The sequence below is a fragment of the Monodelphis domestica genome, chromosome 3 (genome assembly GCF_027887165.1).
Source record: "Monodelphis domestica isolate mMonDom1 chromosome 3, mMonDom1.pri, whole genome shotgun sequence".
Taxonomy (NCBI): Eukaryota; Metazoa; Chordata; class Mammalia; order Didelphimorphia; family Didelphidae; genus Monodelphis; species Monodelphis domestica.
Window position 1 is genome coordinate 296,342,993 of NC_077229.1, and position 24,248 is coordinate 296,367,240.

At 34.4% G+C, this 24,248-nt stretch overlaps 3 protein-coding genes across 7 annotated transcripts in view; 1 reads left to right on the forward strand and 2 right to left on the reverse strand.

Moving 5' to 3' along the window:
• SNTG1 (syntrophin gamma 1) overlaps positions 1–24,248 on the forward strand; it is a 1,241,132-nt gene that overhangs the window by 609,632 nt on the left and 607,252 nt on the right. The gene's annotated exons all lie outside the window — the stretch shown is intronic.
• On the reverse strand, positions 2,720–2,972 carry LOC130458402 (COMM domain-containing protein 6-like). Its single transcript, XM_056823899.1, has one exon. It carries the CDS (start codon positions 2,970–2,972, stop codon positions 2,727–2,729), a length of 246 nt encoding a protein of 81 aa, XP_056679877.1. The 3' UTR covers positions 2,720–2,726.
• Positions 20,900–21,760, reverse strand: LOC107651759 (zinc finger protein 22-like). Its single transcript, XM_056821072.1, is given in 3 exon segments — positions 20,900–20,993; positions 20,995–21,090; positions 21,092–21,760. Coding segments are annotated over 3 exon segments (645 nt in total). The 5' UTR covers positions 21,547–21,760.

Genomic DNA, 24,248 nt, shown 5'->3' on the forward strand with positions numbered 1-24,248 from the left:
TATTTTCAAAAAGAAGAGGTTGAAGATGCTCTATATCTGATTCATTGTAGAGTTTTTTTTCATCAAATGCATTACCAATATATATAACATGTTTTCCAAATCTGTATTTGATATTTTATTTAGCATTTAACCTTAAGAAAAACTTTTAAACTTTCTCTTTTTTTTTGAAATTGGCATGTTGAATTTATTACAAACTTAAAAATGAAATAAGCTTAATGAAAATTCATGGTTTGATATACACTTTTCACTTTTGTTCTTTGTATATGACAATATTCATGTTTGTTGGCATTTGTTGCAGTCAGAAAATGAAAAATTTTAAATATTGATCTTATAGACATAACTGCCTCTGTAATCTTGCCTAAAGTCATTAACTGGAACATAACTATATAAGCTTTAAAGTATGACAGATGAAACACCAAAAAAACTCATTATCTAATGACAGCATTTTTCTTAGATATGATTTGTAAAAAAATCTTTCTTGGTCAAATCTTTTTTTTAAAACCCTTACCTTCTGCCAAGTATTGGTTCCAAAAGGCAGGCAATTGGTGAAGGTAGGGAATGGGGGTTAACATTTAACCTTGCCCTTGTGCAGGATCACACAGGTAAGAAGTGTTGGAGGCCAGATTTGGATTTTGGATCTCATGTTTGTCAAATCTTTTATTAAAATTTCTTAATGAATTCCAAGAGCTAAATTTCTGCAGTATTGTACCATGCAGACTAATGTCCAAATTTGGATTTGAAACTTCATTCTTGTGGCTTTTTACAGTTCATTCTTGCATCTAGTTACTTTCTACCACTCCTATTCCAACACTCTAGGCCAGGATCTCATTATCTCTTGCTTGGATTACCGTTTTGTCTCCTAAATGCTCTCCCTGTCTCTTCTCATCTTCAACCCCACTGTATTTTGACCACAGAAATATTTCTTGATTCAGAGGCTTGATGATTTAAATGACTCTAATGTCTAAGTTTGATTACATCATTCTCTGGTTCAAAGATCCTAAAAGGCTCCTCATCACCTATCAAATAAAATACAGACAGCTTGGCTTGGTATTCAAGGCTTTCTTCAAATCAATCAGTGTCTAAGCAGTATTTCACTCTATTTCCCTACACACACTCTTTGTTCCAATTAAACTAGAATTATTCATAATTCCCAAAGTCATATCAAGTTCTCCTACCTCAGCATACTTGTATACAGTGTTTCCCACCTCAAACTTCTACCTATTTAAATTATTGTCTTCCTTCAAGACCTAACTCAAATGTCACCAATCCCATGGATGTGAAAAATGTGGAGCAGAATGGTATCTGACTAGATTCTAAGAAAAATTACTTTTCAGGTGGAAGGGCCAATTATTTTGCTATCAATTAAGGCAAGGATAGTTACATTAAATGATGCAGCTTTTTTTTTTTGGTCAGGTCTCTAAATTTCAAATATTTTAAAATCTGTGGCACATAGTATTTCTTGTGCTATCACCTAAAAATAGAATGATCCAGCCCCACTTCTTGTCTGAAAACACTAATAGATTTGAAGTTCCAGTTACTAGAAATAGATGTGGTTTCTTTGCTTTATCTATTACATAAAATTTCAGTTTAGAAAAACTATTCCTTGGCATAATAATAATTCAGATTTTCCTCTGATTCTGAAATTTTAGCGGTAGGAGGAAACTTAAAGATTTGGGCCAATCCTCTCATTTTACAAATAAAGAAAGATAAACATGGGGGTTAAGTGACTTATCCAAAGTACAGAAGTAATTTAGTGGCAAAATGGAAACCAAAATTCAAGTCTCCTAAGTCTCAGTTCACATATCTTCCAGGTATATGAACAATGGTAGTCTAGTGGAAAGAGTCCTGGATTTAGAGTCAGAAGACCTAGATTCAAATTTTGGCTTTCATTTATCTTTATCAGTATGACTCTGTGCAAATTATAAACTCTCTGGGCCTCAAATGTTGATTAAACTATTTGACCTCAAAAATTCCCTCCATTTCTAAATCTATAATCCTGTAATTAAAGCATAAGAAAAAAATTTGTGAGCATTTTGAACACAAATAACCTTTGCTGGGTAACATCTGCAAAACAATACTGTTTCATCAACATTATACATTTTACTTAACTATGAACTCTTGAACAAATACTTCCTAACATTTCCTATAAAACTCACTGGCAATTATTTCTATGTAATGTTCCAATGCCATATCTTTGCTCTAATTACATTAGTTAGTAAGATAATGCATTAAAATCTTTTTCCATCTCCAAAGTGAAGAACTTAGTATGCTTTGTATAGATTCATCTGGATAGAGGAATCCATCTACTCTCTGTTTGTGCTGGCATTCAAGGATAGCTTTGTCCAGTTTCTAATGTTGATAGTTTCATAGATTTATATTTGATCAAGCCACTTTTTGAACCTGAACTCAAATAAGTTAAAATTTTCTTTTCTCTCTTATACCACCATTTTACTAATACTACAAATTACTGCATGTTTTTTCAAGTTACCTTATTTAAGCATCTTTGTTTTGTCAAGTTTATTTGTAATTGTCAATACAATACTTATTTAAATATGAGATTCTGGGATGTTGTAACACATGAATAAAGCCTAAAACAGTACTATCTTACCCTATGAAAATGACAAAGAAATTACATCTACATTTAAGAAACAGCATTCAATCTTTATGGAATTGTGTTTACATCAAATGATATACATATTTTACAAAGGTAATAAGGCGAGTAGTTTTTACACAGTTTCAATAACAGCAGTCATTTCTTTAAACTGTTTGAAGAAATGCTGAAATTGTGGAATTGTTATTTCAAAGGACTTGTTTGTTATCTGGCCTGACTGATCTGCCACTTTTTGCATCAATGCAACATAAGGAGACTTAAGAGATCTGCAATTGTCTGAGCTCACTGCCATACCCATTTTCCACTGAAGATCTAGAAGCTCGGATTTAGCCTCCAGGGGTGGCTGACACAACTCCTCCATGGTAAGTTCAACAGGAGTCAGAGAGTCCGCAGCCATTTCCCTTTCCGTATCAGCGTTGGACAGGCGAAAAACCTTTAAACTTTCTAAAACTCAATCTTTTTATTTTTAAAATGAGGATTATGAGACAAATCCCATCTGCTTTATAGGTGTAAAGTATAGAAAGCACTTTATAAAGCTTAAATACTATAGAATGTTAGGGAACTTTCTTGCACTGTTTTAAAATCTCATTGATCTTGGATTTCACCTTATCATACAGGGATATATGACAAAACATGGATATAGTCACTGTCAGAGGGATGTGGATGAGATAGACATATTAATGCATTGTTAATAGAACTGTGCCTTAATTCAATCATTCTGTAAAGAATTTTGAAAAAAAGCAAATAAAGTGGCTAAAATATCCACAACACTGTCTCAGGAAATTTCACTGTTAGATATATAATGTAATGTGGTCTTTGACAAAATTAGATTTCATATTCACCAAAATATTTATAGCAATGATTTTTTGAGTCATTAACATGGAAATAAAGTAGATACCCACTTATAGGGGAATGTCTATACAAACTGTGGCACTTGACACTAATGGAATATTAATATGCTGGAATATTATAAATACAGAAAAACATGGGCTTGATTGAAATTATAAAAAGCACCAGAAATAATATACACATTGACTATATCAAAGTAAATAAAAAGAACAGAAGCCATAAAACAATGAAAAATAAGTGTTATGAAATTATGAAGAAAAAATGTAATCCCAAAGGAGAGTTATAAGAAATCTTACATGTCTACTTTGCAGAAGAGGGGGAGAATATAGTTATGGAATTGTGAACAATGACAGATTTTTCTATTGGCTTCTGATTAATCTCTTCTTTTTTTAAAACTCATTTAAAAATGTATTTAATTAATTAATTTAGAATATTTTTCCAGGATTACAAAATTCATGTTCTTTCCCTCTCCTCCCCACAAACTATTTCCCATAGCTGATGCACAATTCCCCTGGGTTTTACATGTGTCATTGATCAAGACCTATTTTTGTATTATTAATATTTGCACTAAGGTGATCATTTAGAGTCTATATCCCTAATCACATCCCCAGTGACCCATGTGATCAAGCATCTGTTTTGCTTCTGTGTTTCTACTCCCACAGTTCTTCCTCTGAATGTGGATAGCATTCTTTCTCATATGTCCCTCCGAATAGTTCTGAATCATTGCATTGCTACTAGTAGAGAAATCCATTATATTCTATTGTAGTACAGTGATCAATCTCTCTGTACAATGTTCTCCTGGTTCTGCTCCTTTCTCTCTGCATCACTTCTTGGAGGTCGTTCCAGTTCACATGGAATTCCTCCTGTTCATTATTCCTTTAAGAACAATAGTATTCCATCACCAACATATACCATAATTCATTCAGCCATTCCCCAATCGAAGGACATTCCCTCATTTTCCAATTTTTTGCCACCACAAAGAGCACAGCTATGAATATTCTTGTACAAGTCTCTTTCCTTATTATCCCTTTTGGGTACAAACCCAGCAGTGATATGGGTGGATCAAAGGGCAGACAGTCTTTTAGTAGTATCCTTTGGGCATAGTTTCAAATTGCCTTCAAGAATGGTTGGATCAATTCAAAACTCCACCAGTAATGTATTAATGTCCCAATTTTGCCACAACCCCTCCAACATTTATTAATTTCTTTTGCTATCATGTTAGTCCATCTGCTAGGTGTGGAGTGATACCTCAGAAAACTCATTTATCTTTTAAAAATAATTGTTATAAAGAATAGCTCCAACAGAAGGAGAAAAGGACAGACACAGAGATTTCAGTGATATAGAAACAAAATAAATGAATAAAATTTGATTTTACATGTTAATGTAGGGAAGAATATCAAAGTAAAATGAGATTTTCACTTATTCTCTGAAGTATATACCTGTGTATATAAAACTATACTTTTCAAACACCATATTTTTTCTCATGCTAAATGTTATGCCATCAGATACCCGTTATCACAGTTATTGTAATTTAGTAAGTAACTTCTCTCGATGTTCCTTATAGTTTTAGAATCTATAATTTTATAATATGATAATCAATTATTAAGTGCCAGGTAATAGTTTAAGTAAGTATTGGAGAGACAAGTAAGAACAAGAAAGCTACTTACTATCTTCAAGAAGCTTATAAGCTAACAGGGGAAGACAATACAGAAGAGAAATTGAAAAGAAAGAAAATGAATGGCAGCGGGGGCCCAGGTGTATGAGGAAAATGATGGAATCAAGCAGTTGTTTTTCTTTGGTGCTTCTACTCCCACCGTTTTTAGTAGTTTGTTCTAAAATAAGAACTCTAAAGATGAAATACATTTGAATTTCATGGAAAAAAATGGCCCTCTCAAGGTAAGCTGATCATTAAAAGTCACTTCTACTTCCTTCAGTCTCCTCTTCCTTCCTATTGGAGGGCTGGAGGGGGAGCACTCAAATCCATCAAGAACTTTCCTTTAATGAAGGCAGAATCTGAACTTCACAGTTCAGTCCACTTTCCATTTGCTCTGATTGGTTTCAACTTCAGGCAACTAGATACATAGTGGGTAACCCCATTCCTCTCTCTCTCTCTCTCTCTCTCTCTCTCTCTCTCTCTCTCTCTCTCTCTCTCTCTCTCTCTCTGTCTCTCTCTCTCTGTCTCTCTCTCTCTATCTCTCTCTGTCTCTCTCTCTCTATCTCTCTCTCTCTCTCTCTCTCTGTGTGTCTCTCTCTGTCTCTCTGTCTCTGTCTCCCTCACACACACACACATGCATGCACACTCTTTTCAATTTCCCTTTGTGTGTTGTCTTCCTTATTAAATTGCAAGCTCCTTAGGGAATGAATTATCTTTTTTTGGGGAGGGATCTATTTCTATCCCTTGCATGTAGCACCAAATCTGGCTCATAGTAAGTGCTTAATATTTTTTTTAAATTGAACTGAATTGACTTCATAAGGAATAGTGAATGTGGCTAAATGGTGTAGAAGGTAGAGGAGACATTATTTATTTTTCTTCTTTTAAAGAAGTAGGGTGATGGGGCAGAATAGCCTTAGAAATAATGGTTGTTGCACAAACCAATAGAACTGCTTCCACAGTAGAGGAATCATTTTGGAAAAGAGACCTACCTTCTTTAATAACAGTTGCTGAGCAACTATCACTAATAGACCTATAATCATTATAACCCTGGTAAGTATTAGCACCTCCCAGAACTACCTGTCACACTTCTAGCCCAGGTCTCAGAGTCAAAATTTGGAGAAGACAATCTTATGGAGAGGAGCCAATCATCCCCACCAAATGCTAATTGTCACTCACAGGGCAGTTAAACAAGCTGAGTTAAAGCAATGAGGAACCCTAAGGATGAAGACAGGAGGCAGTGTATACAGGGAAATTGAGCCACCACCACCACCACCACCGTGACCACTCTCTCCTTCAGATCCCAATGGAGAAAGCTTAGGACCATGAACCCAAGAATCTTGAGAATATCAAGATTGTAAGCAATCCCTGTGAAGATGCATCCTAGCAACTACTCTTATAGGTGCTCTAGTCATATCAAAAGAAAACTCAGAAAAGAGATTCTTGTCAGTAAAAGCCTTAGTACTATCAAAGGATTCAACAAAAATAACTCTTAGGATATTAAAAAAGCATTAACATCTGCTTTATTCCTGAAACCTGAAGACAATGGAACTTTTCCAAATGAATTGCTGCTGAAATCTCCCATATTTGTTTTCTTATACTTCTGTATATAAATTATACTGGAGCAAAGAAAGTCTTATTTTCCTATTTATATTCTGAGTACTTAACATAGTGTTTTGCACATATTATTTAATAAATGTTTAATTAAGTTGATTAATTAATTGATTCATTTGTTGATTCATTATGTGACCACTAATAAATCACTCATATTTCCAGTGCTTAATGATATCATTTAAGTCTACAACTTTCAGGTGAATTGCATGTATCAAAATAGAGAGGAAGTTTCCATACCAAGAATTCTCTGTAAGGATGAAATAATAATCCTGGAAACATATACATGTATATCCCCATACATATACTAACACACATACATTTCTATGTACATTATATATGTGTGTGCATATAGAATTGTATAATACATGCAGATGCAAAAAATAAATCTTAAAAAAGCAAAAGAAAGCCCATTAGCATTAAAAATGATTACTTTGTCACTTTATTTCCAACAAATCTGTTTTGCTGTTGGCACTTCTTACTTAGAAACAGCTTTTACACATGAAATATAATATGTTCTCTATTGTGGGTGGAACTATTTGTTCTGAAACATGTTTCCATGTGAAGATGAATAATTTTTTGTGTTTATGTAGCGATGATAAAAGTGAATAAATCAAAAACTGTTATATTTGAAAATTATTTTCTAACATTGTTTAACACTAATTTAGATCTAATGAAGAAATCAGAACAAAAAGGAACAAAATATAAAATTTTATATAGATATGGAGCTTCATAAGCCTATTAACATTTATTCTCTTGAGAGAGTTTATATAGTTATATAGGGAGTTTGTTACAGTAAGAAAGTATGAGCTGATTTACATAGGGCTATATTTTTAAATCTCTCTCTTCAGTATTTTGGGATCTTTTTAGTATATTTTGGACATTGAAAAGAGTACAACACTTGGAATCAGCAGAACTGAGTTTGCATCCTAGACCTGCTACTTATTGCCAATAATAAGTGATGTGTATATAACTCTGTATCTTGTTTTCCTCACATTTAAAATAAATGTATTGTAAGTCAAGGTTATTTCCAAAATTACTTCTAGTTCTAAATTACATGAAGATGTTGATGTCTTCCCAGATTTGTGAAGATTTAATGTCAAAATATAATTTTATTTTATTATTTTGTTGCAAAGTAGAGAGGAAGTCTATCTTCTAGGATCCTTAGATGGTGTGATGAAGCTAAGGGCAGTATCCAAGCAATGTAAGATAATGTTGACCTTACACAGGAGTTATGAGAAAGCATTAAGGAAAGGGTCAGATTATAGGAAGGGGCTTGGCTGAAGAAGACTAAAGCAGGTAGATTTATTACAGACGGTGAAAGTAAGAGTTAGAATATTCCATAAAAGATGTGACTCAGAAATACATCCATGTCCTAACTTAGAAAGACCAAATGTTAAAAGAGTAAATTTACTTCCTTATGAATCTTTCAAGCTGCAATAAAAAGTTTGGAAATATTTCACGGATAAGTGGGGAAAACCCCCTAAAAATGACTTCCATAAATAGCCAGTAGGAATCCGCTCAGAAGCAAGTTTCCAAGATATCCACAAGAAATTCATGATGAAAATGCTATCTTTAGCCAAAGAGGGAACTCTTGGAGTGTGAGAGCAAATCAAAATATTCCATCTTCCACTTCATTACTTTCATGAGATTTTTATTGTATGTGTGATGTATCTTCTATAATGACATGAGCAATATGGAAAAAATGTATTACAAGAAAGTACTTGTATAACCTATATCAGACTATTTCCTTCTTCAGGGAGGGTCAGAAGGGAAGGAGGGAGAAAATCTGAATCCTAATATGCCAGAAAACAATTCTCACAATTTGTTTCTATACCTAACTTTTTTAAAAGGAATCCCTTGTAGTCAAACTTAAAGAAATATGGCCAAGGAAGCATGGTTGTTCTATTATCATGTTGGCAAATCTGTGGCATGCATTCCAGCACATGCTGTAGGAGGTTTCTCCCTTCTCCCTCTCCACATGAATCTGAGGACATTTCTTACATATCCTGCCCCTCTTCCCAGCAGTCCAATGGAAGCACTTCCTCCCTCCCCTATCTGGGGGTAAGGCAGAGGTCTCACATGCAGTGTAATTGCTGTAGTTTTTGCACTCAGTTTCTAAAAAGTTCACCATCATTGGTCTATGATGTCTCTACCCACACTTTCAAAAACATGAAAGGTTTTGAGGCCTTCAATACTCCTTGAAGCAGGCCAAGAGGACTACTAAAAAACTTTTCTGCATCTTCTGCAGAGAACTCAGAATCAACTGAAGGAAATGCATACACATATGCACGCACACACACACACACACACATTACATTTTATTAAAATCACTGTCAGTTGTGTGGAACAGTGATTATAGAAGGGTAAGTATTGAGCTTCTGAGACTCATTAAAAGGTCCAAACTTGAACCTATATTTATCATATCATAGTAGGCCCTAGTTTTTATTTTTTTTCCTAAAAGGAAAACTGTTGGAATAGTTACCAGTTGAGGAGAAAGATTGGTATCCAAACAAATGTCAAAATGCTGGAATGATGGGCTAAATCTCTTAAGATGAAATTTGACAGCAATAAATGCAATGTCCTGCATTTGTGTTTAAAAAAATCAATGACACATATATAAATATATGATAGGAAAGGCTATACTAATTAATACTTCATTAAAAAATAAAAACAATAAAATGTTGGAGGAAGTCTGAAAAAATTGAGACCTTAATATTCTGTTGGAGCTGTGAATTTTTACAGCCAGCTGTAAAGTAATATGGAACCACGTCCCAAGGGCCATAAAACTGTACTTACCCTTTGATGAGTCTATACTATTACTAGGTCCCTATCCCAAAGAGATCAAAGATAGAGGAAAAGAACCTACCTGTACAAAAATATTTTTAGTGGTTCTTTTTGTGGTGGCAAAAAACTGGAAACTAAAAAGATGTCTAGAAGTTGAAGAATGACTAAACACTTTGTGATAAATTAATGTAATGGGATACTATTTTGCCAAAAGAAATGACAAAAAGATGAACACAGTAAATCTAGAAAGATATGCCAAATGATTCAAAGTGAAATGAGCTAAACCAGAGCATCATACACAGTAACAATAATAATGTATGCTGATCAACTGTGAATGACTTAATTATTATCAGCAACACAAGAGACAAACAACTTCTAGCAATTCATAAATAAAGTTTAGCCACTGCCATAGAAAGAGTAGAATCCAAATATAGATTGCAAATACCATTTTGCAATTTATTTCCTCTATGATTTTTTCTCTAGTGTTCTACAAAATGACAAACATAGAAATACATATTATATGATAATGTATGTACAATATAAATTAGGTTACCTGTATTTTTGAGGAGGGCAAAGGGTGGGAGGGAATGAGACAACATAAATTATAAAATTTCAGAAAATGAATGTTAAAAATGGTATCAATATGTAAATAAAATTTAAATAAAAACAATTTCTGACTTTTAGTAAACTGCAAGCTCAATATGATCCAACAAAATGAGATCGTAGCCCCCTCCAAAAAAAATTGTGAGTGTAATCTAACCTAAATGGGTCCTTCTTCTAACAAATTGACAATCATTAACTATTCATATGATCTCATTGTGGTAAATACATTCTTAGGACCTTTCTCCAAATTTCCCAAATGGTGATCATTCTCTATGGAGCACTCACATTAGTTATCCTAAAATATCTGTGATAAGTGACCCACATTCTTTTCCTCTCATTTAATTCTGTGATGATATACCTCTCCCATATAATTTTCTATTGATGATATGCTACAGCCAACTCACTACTAGCATATACCTTTCTATTATCTTTTCTGTGACAGGCTGCTTTAATTCTTGGAATACATTTCTTGGTTTGCAACGTTATCAGAAGGATTCTGAAATTAAAAAGATCACCCATTGTTTTGGGAAGGTTTGAGATTAGTGAAAAAAAAGTAGTGTTTTAAATGTATCCAGCTAGGTCTGCTGTTTAATTCAGTCTAATTTCTTGTCCATTCACATTATCTACCCAGTAGATACTTGCTGACTGATAAGCCCTTTAGGTTATCCATCAAACTGCATAGCTTAATCTGGAAAGGAGACATCCACTTGTTTTTTTATGTGAATAACTCAGACAAATTTTCTGCATTGACTCTGGATCTAATTTAGGGGAATTTATAGAGTTCTAGAGTTTGATATGATCAGAACAATGTTATTTTCATGCTTCATTAGTAGAGGTAGTGTTTCCTTTTATGGTCAACACCTAGAACATTCTTTTTTAATGTTTATTAGTATATATAACTGAAATTTATGAAAAGTATAATTATTTATAAATATTTGCTGAGTTGAATTGTGTAGTGTTCACAATGAGGGATATCATAGTTCCACTTTTCTCTAATTTGATAAGACTAAATGCCCCTACGACTCCCTTGGGGCCCCAAATGATAATGATCAGTAAGGAGAACCATCTCCAGCTGCTGACCTGAACATACCCACCAAAAAACTACTGTCTTAATCTGACCCAGTGGCTGGATTCTATGTAAATTGTGTGTCCCCCTCCCACTCTGCTCTCCCCTCCCTGTGAGCCCACCCCTCAGAGGTGTCCTGGTGAAGCCTGGAATGCTGGCTGGGTTGGAGGGCCACGCATCCAGTGCACTTGGGATCTGTTCCTTGACATCTCTGCTCTGGGACAGGCTTTCCACTGTTTTAAACACCAAAATCAAAAGTGAGATGCTTTGTAATAAAGTAACTGAGACTTTCTAAAAAAAAAAATGCACACACACACAATACAGGGAAGTGAGATTAGAATAATGGATGAACTGGAAATTCCACATATGAGAATCATTTGAAAGAACTGGATGTGACATGATAGCCATCTTCAATAATGTTTTTGAGGGATTAACTTTGTTCTTGGTCCCATAGAGAACTATCAACAATAGGTAAAAGTTGAAGATACATGCTATGTTTTTATGTATTATATAGAAAATATTTCTGGCAATTAATAGTTGCCCCAAACTGGATTGTCTTGAGAGGTAATGATTTTTCTTACACAGATTTTTAGAGGGGAAAGATAGAATACTAGATGAAGAATTAGGAAAATCAATAAAAGTTGGGTGACCATGGGTATACAGTTAAAGACTTCTTTGTCTTTCAGTTTCCCTATCTATAAAGTGTTGAGATGTTCCCTATGGTAAGTGATACACTGTATTGTTATAAAGCTCAAATGAATTCATTCATGTAAGACATTGGACAAACATGATAGAGGCATATAAATAAATGTTGGTTAGTGGTGAATACCTTTTAGGAAGAAATTGACTTAAATGTTCTTTGGAAATCAGCATACTAGAGTTGCAAGACTATTAAATATGGAGTCAAAAGATCTGGGTTTAAATCTTGGTTCTTTCTGTGTGATATTGAACAAATCCTAACTTCCCTAAGACCCCAATATCCTCAGCCAATAAAAATTAGGGTGGACTTGAACTCTGTGGTTCCTTATGACTCTTAAACCTTTCAAATATAATTAAAAATCTGAAAGTCTATTATTATGTTTTTTAAAAGTCTGTTTCAAGTTATGACAATAGATTTGTGCAATATTACACAACTTTCCAAAATTTTAATAAGCTGAATTTCTTCAGCATTGGAATATTTAAATCACTACTTTCATGTAACATCATGCTCATTATGTTCATATCCTCCCAAAATTCTTCTTTGCCGTTGGCACAATGATCAGAATCTAGCACAGCTAACTGAACATAGAGGCCACTTAAATGTTTGATAAATGAATGAATGTATTTCTTTACTCATTAAATGTAATTAAGTCCTTTGTTTATATGATGCTTTCAACAACAACCACAAAAAAATCAGGGACTTACCCCCAGGATATTATTTAGTTGAGTTGTATATATTTCCTTCTTTATGAAATTAAAAAAAAAAACTAATCCATTTAGCTTCATTTTCCTTTACAGCACAATATTATATAGAAAGTTGTATCAGTGATCTAAGAGAATATCTTACATGTTACTTCTAACCAATTAATTAGAAATTTAAAAAACCTAGAGCCTTAAACAAGGAAATTGAAATATCTCTCCCAGGAAATAGGAGGGAGAGTTAAAATCATAGAGCTTTAAGAAGAAGAGACCTTAGATATCTAGTACAACCCCTTTATCTTCAAGTTAAATATGGAGATTCAACAAGAAAAAGGGATTTGTTCAAATTAAGCACTAACATTAACTGAGACTAGAAAATTAGTTTGAATATTATATAGAAAAGCAGCAAGGGTAACATTTGGGAGAATGAGGACGTATTCTGCCTTGATTTATTTGGCTTACAAAGAGATGAGTTTTCATTAATGTTTTCTTTTTATTTTAGAGAATGAAATGGTATGGCAGAGTTGCTCATAGTGGTAGGGAATACTATGGTTCACTGTCATGTGCTATAACTGAAATTGCAATAATTATATTTTCCACTCTTTATGTCCTGATAAAGGACCAATATACTAATTAAGAAAACTATTAAGTATATTTGAGATAGTGTGCTTTTGCCTATTTGCAAAGCATTTTTACCTTTTCAAAACAGATGCATTATGAAAGCACTTTTAGCAATTATCCTACAAAGTGAAAATATGGTAATAGCACTACAACTGGGTTAGACCATTTCCAATGCTTTATATTAATGCAGGCAGGTGGTACCCATTAATTTCCTGATGAATAAGGGTGCTATTTGAAAGGTAAAACAAGGCAGAATGTGCCCTTTCTTGGGAAATGACAAGGCATGGTGTGCTTATTTCATCAGATCCACATGACAGATTCAGACAAAAGACATTTATTTTAAGTACATTTGCCAGTGACGCCAAAGGCATCATGAAGGTCAAGTGTAATCTTTCTTACTGTTAACTAATGCCACACTGAGGCCAGATGACATCACTCTTCATTCACATTGGGTAAAGAAATTGGAAAAAAAAAAACAGACCAAAAAAGTCAGGCCTGGTCTATAAACATGAGTATTGCTTTGAATTAGAGCAGCAGGCATGTGGATAATAGGAATAAATTTAACCAGAAAGACTTGTAGAAAAGTGGGGGTTAAAACCTTGTTTTGTCAGACTCAATTCATATAGCTGCTTCCAGGGATTAGGTTAGTCACTGGTCCCCAAAGAAACTCCTGCTGCCTTAGAAAGACTAATTGGTAGCTCACACCTGATTCCCCAGGGTGAGGGAGGCCCATAAACCCTCAGCAGGGCATGTGCCTATCTATGAAAGCCAGATGAGTGAACTGCACACTCTATTATTGCCAGAGCTGGACTTTTCTCTACAGGACATTCTGTCCTTCACTCTCAGGATAGAGAAAGCTCACTCTATATATTTTGTTTCAACTCCTGCTGTGGCAAACCTCAGTTTTCCTTTATCAATCATCACTAAAGAAAACTGAGCCTTTTTTTTTTCTTCCCCAAGGTTCATAGCTGTTAGGTCTCCTTTTATTTCTGGTACAAACAGTTAGTGCCTTACACATTATGGTATCAAATGTCAGGGTTAAGTTCACATTTTTAAGGTCAGCTTTTTACTCTCCCCAAACTGACAAATGGGCATGTGTTGGTGTTTTTAAACATTCCTATAAAGGTGAGGTATTCCAGTCATAAAATCTGTTTACGTCTAGTATGTAATACATGAAATATAAAAACAAGCTTCTTTCTTTTCCTCCTTAGTTTTTATTATTTCATATGATATTACCCATGGAATTACTTCCTCTCCCAATTCTTAGGATCATTGGCCCTGGGAATGAATTATATAATGTTATGAGTTGGAATAGGCTTTGGAGATCATCTAACCTAAACCCCATTTTACAAATGGTTGAGCTGAGATCTGGAGAAATTAAGTAATAGCTCAAAGATGAATGAGGAGTTAGTGGCAGAGCTGGAATCGAAACATGGGTTTCCTTCCTCCTTAGAAATAAAAGACATTCAACTAACACACTTGGGAAGTTGTTAAACAGGGGATTTGTAGAAGCCTTGCATGTCTTTTATAACCAACTCCTTTGCATCAGTCCAAGTTGATAAGTGCTCATCAATCAATTAATTAATAAAATTACTATGAACTTACTGCCTATAATATCCTGTGCTGAATGCTAAGAATACCAAGAAAGGAAATTTATTTCCTTTCCTAGAGGATTTGGCTTTTAATGGAGAGAGAACATATATATTGTTAGGTATATACAAGACACATGCCTTTATCTACTTAATGGAAAGGAACTGCAGATGAGAGAGCTCTGGCAGGTGAATGAACCTGGAAAGGTTTCCTATTGCAGGTCTCCTTTGAGCCAGATCTTAACAATAAGATCTCAATAGTATCTCCTGATACCCCTGAAGCTTAATACTTCTTTCATAATGTTTAAGACAAGATCAGACCTAAATCAGCTTAAATTTGAAGAAAAGAAAGTTTCAATTACACAAGTATAGGAAAGATAAAATATGCCTACAGATACCCTGGAATTGTGTAAGAGGATCGCCAGGGAGAGCAGAAGAAAATATGGCTCAGGGCTTTGACTCTTTAACCAGTACATTGGTTTCAGGCAGAGGCTGCTCAGTCCAGTCTCCTGCTGTGGCAGAGGAGTGAGTTCTTTTTCCCATCTCCTTTTTACAACCTCCTTCCAAAATCTGTGGAAAGATACTTGCTGAGTTAGGTTGAGGGGCTTTGGCAGCACTCCACCTTGATTTGTCACTGGGTAGAAATGGAAGTTGTTTCAAGAGACTGCATAGGAATAGCAGTAATGGCAGAGTAGGAAGGAGTTAGCCAGGATGGGGTTCATTGACCTACCAGTTCAGTACCTCATTCCCTATCCCTTCTCTGTCTAAAAGCTGGGAATCTCCAGAGATGTGGACAGATGTTGGCTGCCATTGTGAGGCAGAAGCTAAGGAGGTGCTTTGCTAAATGGGGCCCATCAATCTGCTGGGAGCAACTGGCCCAGTTTAACAGGCTCAACTGACTAATGGGAGATGACAATCACTCAATCCATCAGCAAATACAGGGAACAGTAAAAAGTGTCTTGGCCAGTTTGACTGGACCAAAAAGGACGTGAAAGTGAATAATGTGTATGTAATAAGGCTAGAAAGCATAAGTTAGTGCCAGGTTGTAAATGACTTTAAATTCTTCAGGACAGTACCATAAAAATTTATGAAGAAAAAGAATAATGAATGGAGAAATTAGTCCAAAAAATAAGATTGTTTCTTATGGAGATAGGTATCAAGATATTTTTGAAAAGGGATGGAAAAGGAAAGAAGTAAATAACAGGAGAGAAAGCAGTTTTCTTTCTTTTTTAACCCTTACTTTCCTCTTCTGAATCAAAACTAATTTTTGGTTCCAAGGCAGAAGGGCATTAGGAGCTGGGCAATAGGGGTTAAGTGAATTGCTCAGGGTCACATAGCTAGGAAGTGTCTGAGGCCAAATTTAACCCAGGACCTTCTACCTGATACTCCATCTGCTAGAGCACCTAATTGCCCCCTGGAGTAGTTGTCCATATCCTACTTACCTTTAGAGCTGATTCCTTCCTATTATTTCATTTTGTAGAGGAAAAAGAGTAGAGATTTGGTATTAAATCTGGTTAAAGAGATCTAAGCCCTCAATAGTCACTGAGAGTCATTGGCTTGAATCTTTTGGAATTACTCTCTATTACTCTGGGCTAAATGTGGCTTTCCAGTTAGTGCAAAGTATAATTACTCTAGAGCTTTCAGAAAAAAAAAGAAAATAGAAGCTGGCAAATGTTTTATTATGCAGATGAGATGACTTTTTAGCCATTCTCTGACATGATCTCTGATTCTGCCAGCTGTCTAATACCCATAGGTAAAGATGGACTCAGGTCATGTTGTTAAGAGTCTTGTCAGAAAATCATTCCCCTGTTGCAGCTTCATTGTGGACCTTATGGATGAATAACTAGGTCTACTGCTAAATATAGATGCTTCAGTTAAAAGGGAAGATAGTATTCCAATATTTTAGGCATATCAAGATGCCAAATTTTTCATTTTGAAAAATCATCATTATTGGTATAATTTTAAAAATGCCTTTATTTCTTTATTTTTAATATTCTGTTCTTTTTAAGTTTTTAATTCCAAATTCTCTCTTCTCTCATGATTCCTTAACCAATTGAAAAGGCAAGCAAATGATGTCAATTATACATCAGGAATCATGCCAAACATATTTCCAATATTAATTATATTGGAAAAATAACTAAAGTGTGAAAAATGTTTTTCAAATCATACACACAGCTCATTAGTTGTCTCTCTGGAGGTGAATAACATTTTTTTTTCATTGTGAGTCCTTTGAATTATCTTGGATGATTGTACTAGTCAGAGTAAACTCATTTTTCATGGTTAAACTTCACTACAATGTTGCTGTTACTGTGCATAATGATCTCTTGGGTCTTCTCACTTTACTCTGCATCACTTCATATAAGTCTTTGTCATGTTTTTTGTTTAATATTTTTACTTTTTTTAAATCTGAAACCATCCACCACCTCATTTCTTGTAGTATAATTGTATGCCATTGCAATCATGTGTTATAACTTTTTCAATCATTCTCCAATTAATGAATCCCTCCATTTTTAATTTTTTGTCACCATAAAAATAACAGTTGTAAATAAATATATATTTACATCTCGGACCTTTTTCATTTTTCTTTGATTTCTTTGGGGTACAGATCTATTATGGTATTGCTGGTTTTATATATATATATACATATATATATATATATATATGTAATAGAACATAAAGTCCTTTGAGCATAGTTCTAAATTGTTCTCCAAAATATTTGGACAGATTCACAGCTCCAGGAGCAGTTTATTAGTTTGCATATTTTCCCTCATCCCCTCTAGCATTTGTCTTTTCTGATAGGTATGAGGTGCTACTTCAGAGTGGTTTTAATTTGCATTTCTCTAGACAATAGTGATTAAGTGCATTTTTATATGACTCTTGATAACTGCTTTTTCAGAGAACTGCCTATTCATAGCCTTTGACCATTTAGCAATTGGAGAATTGATCTTATTTTCATAAATTTCATGCAATTCCTATATATTTCAGAAATTAAACTTTCATCAAAAATGCTATAAAATTATTTGTTACTACTGCATTGTCTTTTAGAGAAATGTAGATTCACTGATTATCTCTTTTAATTAGATTTCTGCTTTTGCTTTGCCTGAGATCATAATCTCTATCCCTGTATTTTTTATTTCAGATGAAGCATAAAAGATTCTGCTCCTGCCTTTTATTTTAAATTTGTGTTTATCTGTTTCAAGTGCATGTCACCTAAATAACATATTGTTGAATTCTGGTTTCTAACTCACTCTGCTATCAGCTTCAATTTTATGTGTAAACTTCACATTCACAGCAATAATTTCTAATTGGATCTTTCCTTGCATTCTATTTTCTTGTTTAACTTTCTCTCTTTTTATCCTGTCCTTCCTCAAAAATCTATTTTACTTCTGACCCCTGTCTCCCTTAATCTGTGTGTCTTTTTATTATCTCTATCCCATATCTCTTATCCCCTTCCCTTTTTATTTTCCTATTGAGTCACACTGAGTCATCAACCTGAGTATGTGTATATATTTTCCCTTTTATGAACCAATTACAATGAGAGTAAGATTCAATCTTTGTCCACCCACCCCCATTTGCCCTTCTACAGTAAGAAGTCTTCCTTATGTGCCACTAATTCATTCTTGATTTTTTTTCTAATTGTAGCTACTTTTCTTTCCAAAAAATCATATTCCAAGTCCTTTGCATATTTAACCTGAAAGCTGCTAAATCTTTTTTGATCCTCACTGTGACTTTATAATATTTGAATTTTTACTTTCTACATGCAATATTTTCTACTAGACCCCAAAGCTCAGAAATTTGGCTATCATATTCTTGTGAGGATGAAGAAAAATATGAAAGTGAATTGACAATACCAGATCTCAAATTGTATTATAAAGTGCCCACTATCAAAACAATTTCATACTGGCTGAGAAAAAGAGTAATGGACCAATGGAATAGATTAGGCAGTCAACACAGTAGTAAATAGTTCCAAATTGTTTTCCAGAATGATTACATCAATTCACAACTCCACCATCATTGTACTATTATTCCAGTTTTAGCAATTCCCACCAACAGTTATCATTTTCCCTTTTTTGGTGGCATTTTAGTCAGTGTGATAGGTGTGAGGTTGTATTTCAGAGTTGTTTTAATTTACATTTTTCAAATTAATAGTAGGAATGATTTTTTCATAAGGTTAAAGTTAGATTTAATGACACTAATATATACTAGAGCTATAAACAGACACAACCATTCTGGAGAACAATTTGGAACCAGTCCCCAAAGGGTCAGCAAACCATGCAAATGCTTTGACCCAAATATACCACTATTAGGTCTCAATCTCAAAAAGATCAAAGATAGGGGAAAAGGTATTACTTGTACAAAGATATTTATAGTGTTGTTGTTTTTCTCTGTGCCTCTGTGTGTGTGTGTGTGTGTGTGTGTGGTTGTGAAGTATTAGAAACTGATGGGTTGTCAATGAATTGTCCAACAAGTCATGATATATAATTATAATGGAATACTATTGTGCCACTAGAAATGATAAGCAGAATGATCATAAAACAAGAAAAAAACAAACAGACATGAAAAGGCTTATATGAAGTAGTCCAAAGTGAAGTGAGCCGAACCTAGAAAACACTGTGACAGTAACAGCCATAATGTATGATATTAAACTATGAATGACTTAACTAATATCAGTTATGCAAGGATCCAAGACAACTCCAAGAGATTCATTATTAAAAATGCTATCTGTTGCCATGGAAGGAAGTAATGGAGTGTGAATGGAGGTGGAACTATGACATTTTTCATTTTATTTCCTCCGTGACTTTTTTCTCTAGTGTAAGCAATATGTATCTTCTTTCACAAAATTAAAAACATGGAAGCATATATTTCATTATAGCATGTGTACTACCTATATCACATTATCTGACAACTTAGGAAGGGGAAGGAGAGAACTTGGATCATGAAATGTCAGAAAATAATTATTAAAATTATTTCTTCACGCAATCTGAAAAAGAAAAAATATAATAAAAATAACATTTCTAAGAGTTTTCATCTTAGGATATCTTTCAGGAAGAGATGGGAAAATTCTTTCCACTTTATTTTACCCTTTATTTCTTGGTTATCAGAACAATTTAGTTCAATAAAAACTTGAAATGTGATGTTTAAATTGTTTTTTGATTGGTTTTCAAGTAGTCTAGTAATTCTTTAATCATCTTTCCTCAGTCTATTTTCCAGGTCAGTTTATTTTTAATGAGATATTTCACATTTTCTTCTAATTTTCAAATATTTGACTTTATTTTTTCTTCATGTCTCATGGAGTAATCAGCTTACAGGTTCCCAATTCTAAATTTTAAGCAATAATATTTTTTTGTGATTTTTCCCCATTTTTATTAAAGCTTGTAACACAGTAAAGACATTAACTTCCTTACTGTATGGATTCTCCAACTTGATACTATAAAAGGGAATTATTTGTTCTCTTTTAGTACACTTGGGAAAACAGAATCCTTTATTCTCTTTGCCTAGTTGTAGTTAGCACTTTAGTTAACAATAAGTTTGAATCAACACAAGTTTGAACTAGGTGGAAGAGCTCACAAACCAGTTAGTGAATTCACACCCTACTTAGTGCTAGGTGAGAAGCCAGCAAGCTATTTAGAGAGCTCCACCCTTTTTTCTAACTCAAACAGTCAGAAACTGCCTTTTAAGAATTCAAAAGAGAGTTCACACCCTCAGAAATTGTGAACCCCCTGGGCAGTGCCAGACAATTTGGAAGCTGTGATTGGCCTCTGTGAAGAGGGGAGGAGACAAGAAGCCACTATAAATTTGAATTTCTGAGATTAAGAACAGTGGACTCTATCTATGAAGAGAGTCACTTCAAGAAGAAAGTTGGCCTCAGGTGTCATCTCCAGCTCAAGTCATTGTCTTGACCTGCCTCTTAAAGGGAACTTGGGTAAGTGGATAGCTGGTTTTCTCTTCCTGCCTTCTGGCGATGTTTTAATTCTGGCTGAAGGTTAGAAAGTCTTGGCTGAGCCAAACACTGTAATAATATTTAGTTAGATAGGTTAATGTGTTCTCTATCCTTTTGTATTTCTCTACTTTCACTCTTTCCACTTCGTTTGCAAATAAAAGATTTATAATTTTCATATATTTAGCATTAATTTTAACACAATATCAAGAGTTTTCCTGGTATATTTGCCATGGCTTTTATGAAGTTTCTCTTCTTTTTGCCATTTCATGTTGACTAAGGTGAGAACTCTGGCTAAAACACCTGCTACATTCAATGCAATGATAGGGCTTCTCTCCTGTGTGGGTTCTCTGATGTTGGATGAGAAGGAAACTGACTGAAACACTGGCCACATTCATCACACTGATAGGACTTCTCTCCAGTGTGAATTCTCTGGCGTTGAATGAGATTTGAGCTCTGTTTAAATCTTTCTCCACACTCAGTACATTTATAGAGCTTTTCTCCAGTATGAACTAATAGGTGCTGAATGAGGTTTGAGCTATGAAAGAAGCTTTTCCCACAATCAGTACAGATATGGGATTTCTCTTCAGTGTGTTTTTTTGCATGCTGGAAAAAAGTTGAACTCTGACTGAAACCTTTATCACACAGAGTACATTTATAGGGCTTCTCGTCTAGGCTATTTCTAAATCTACTAAAACCTGTGTCATATCGGGAAGTCATTCCCCATCTCTTCCACTGCTGTGTTGTTTTAAACAGATTCTCATTGGTTTTTCCTTGGTTTGTGCTTTGGGAAATATTTCCTTTGGCTCTTCTTAACTGCATTCTGAACAGTTTAAAAATAATCTTGCTGACTACTTTCTATTGTTTTCCTCTTTGATCCAATGTTGTTTCACTTTTTTTGTAGGAGAATAAATCTCATAATTTTTTTGTGTGTAACAAAATGATTAGTCTTCTTCCTGTTGAGTAGCATCACCTTCACACAGGGTCTATACTCTGGACTGAGAACTATCCTGGGTCAGTCCAAACTAAAGAACACACCACGCTGGCCAGCAGCATCACTCTGTGATTAGCTCTGGCTCCAACCACTCCTGCAGGAAGTCAGAGCATTAAGCAATCATTTTTTCAGTGAGCTTATGCATTTCTTTTTCCATTTGACCCATTATTTTTAATGAGTTCTTTATTTCAATGAATTTTTGAACCTCTTTTACCAGAAGGATACTTCTTTGTTTTATGGCATATATTTCAATAAGTTTTTGAGTCTATTTTACAAAGATGTTAATTCTCTTTTCATTGCATCATTCTTTTACCTTTTACCACTTTTCCTCTGCCTCACCTATCACTTTCTTTAACTCTTTTAGGGATTGTTTTTTCAACTTGGGTCCAATTACCATTTTCCTTTGAGGCTTTTTCTTGTAGCTCCTTTATCTCTAGTTCTTCAAGCTTAAAAACTGATGCTATCATTTTTTTAATTGATTGAACTTTACTTTTCATCAATAAACTCCTTGAGCTTTATGGAAATTATTGGAATTTCTAGGTCAAGAGATATGAACACTTTAGTCACTTAATTTATATAATTCTAATACTTTCCAAAATAACTTCACTAATTCATAATTCCACCAACAATGTATTACTGTGCCTATGTTCTCCAACTCTTTCAATATTGACTATTCCTATGTTTTGTCATCTTAGGTCATTTGCAAGCTATGAGTTAAAATTGATATTTTGTAATTCCCCTTTTGAAAACTTTGTATTAATATACTTTGACCACTTAGCTTTTGGAGAATGCTTTTTAGTTTCATTTATGTAAGTTTAATTCTATATACAATATGGTATATAAATCTTTTATGCATGTTTACATAAAGGGCTAGTCGTGCCCTCCTAGGGCAGCTCTCCAGCCTCTGACCCTCACCTGACACCCAGCTCTCACTTGTGGCTCCCAGTAGCTGCTAGCATGTGGCAGAGGCCACACCCCGGGCAACGGCTTCGCCAGGCTGGCCAAACTTTGTGAGGGTAGCCATCGGATCGTCGACCCCTGGTGAACTAGGGCTTTGCTCACCCAGAATGTGAAGACTGTTTCAGCGGAACAGGTAGAAGAAACCAATAAGAAGGTTCAACGGCTGAGATGGCGACTCAGCAAAGCACTGTGGAGTGCTTAGGGCGTGTTGGAGCACAAAGGACAACCCGGCCATCCAATGCAGCTGAGGAAGTCTCCAGGTGTAATGACTTTTCATGCCACTGGACCCAGGCTTCCAACACCGAGAGAGTGGGACTGTCTCTGTGCATCGACTTTTCCACTTAAATCTTCATGTACAAGTGTCTTTGTGCACAAAAACGCACAAAGACGATTGTCATCCTCGGTTACAGAGAGACTACTACTACTACATATCTATTTATGTATACATATGTTGTTGTGTATGCATGTGTATATATATATCTACATACATATATGTATATATGTATATATGTATGCTTGTGTGTGTGTTAGTTACTTATATATCTTAGATACCAGATCATTACTGAGAAATTTTATATAAAAGAAACCAGATTCAATACAGTGAGAATGGTGGTCTAAGGGGGGAGGGGATTCCCATAATACTCTATGACTGAAGAAATCAGTTCATTTTTGAATTACAATATGTTACTAAGGAAGATATTGAAGATGAGTTTGATAACAGCATTTCCTAGTGAAAAGGAATGTGGAGAGGTTGAAGAATAGTGGCTGCCTTATTACTTATGGGTCTTATAAACAAAATGTACAGAACAAGATTATACTCCAGTAGCTACAATTTATAAACACATCCTATTCAGCAGTATATCTTTATTATAGACAAGAATTTACAGAATAAATTAGACTCAATCCAATCAATCACTGTCTAGAGAAAAATTCTAATAACCTAGCTTCTTCAAGCAGGTGGAATACTGTTCCCTACCCCCTCTCCTACTCTCCTACCTGTAGTAAGATCCAGTTTCTATCCAGTTGTCACTGCATGTTTGCAGCAAATCACATGTAATTGGTTAATAGGTCAGTCAATAAACATTTATTATGTTTATACTATATATCAGGTATAATACTGAGGAATAGGGCAAGCATTTTGACTAATGTAAAAAAAATATGTGTTGTATACTTTGGCTTAAAACTTTATTCCCTAGACCAATGTCCAAATCACATGGCTTAATTAAGTAGGCAAAAAAGAAAGAAAACCATATAATTAAAGGATTAGAAAATTTTAAAAATCACTACAAATATTTTAGCAATAGAATTCAGAAGAGAATGATGGGACTCTACATTAGGAAAAAAAGAATAGAGTTTCAGGATATAAAAGCCAATAGCAGAAAAGTATGCTCCTTTCACTAGTCATATTTTAATTAACTCAGTGAGTCAAACTATAGTTTTCATTTAGAGTTAGCTCCATTCTACAATTTATATGTTAAAATTACTAGAACTTTATTTAATTACAGTAGACAAACAATTGTTACCCCCTCATAATGGTACTTCCCAATCAGTAGATTACGATGTTTATAGA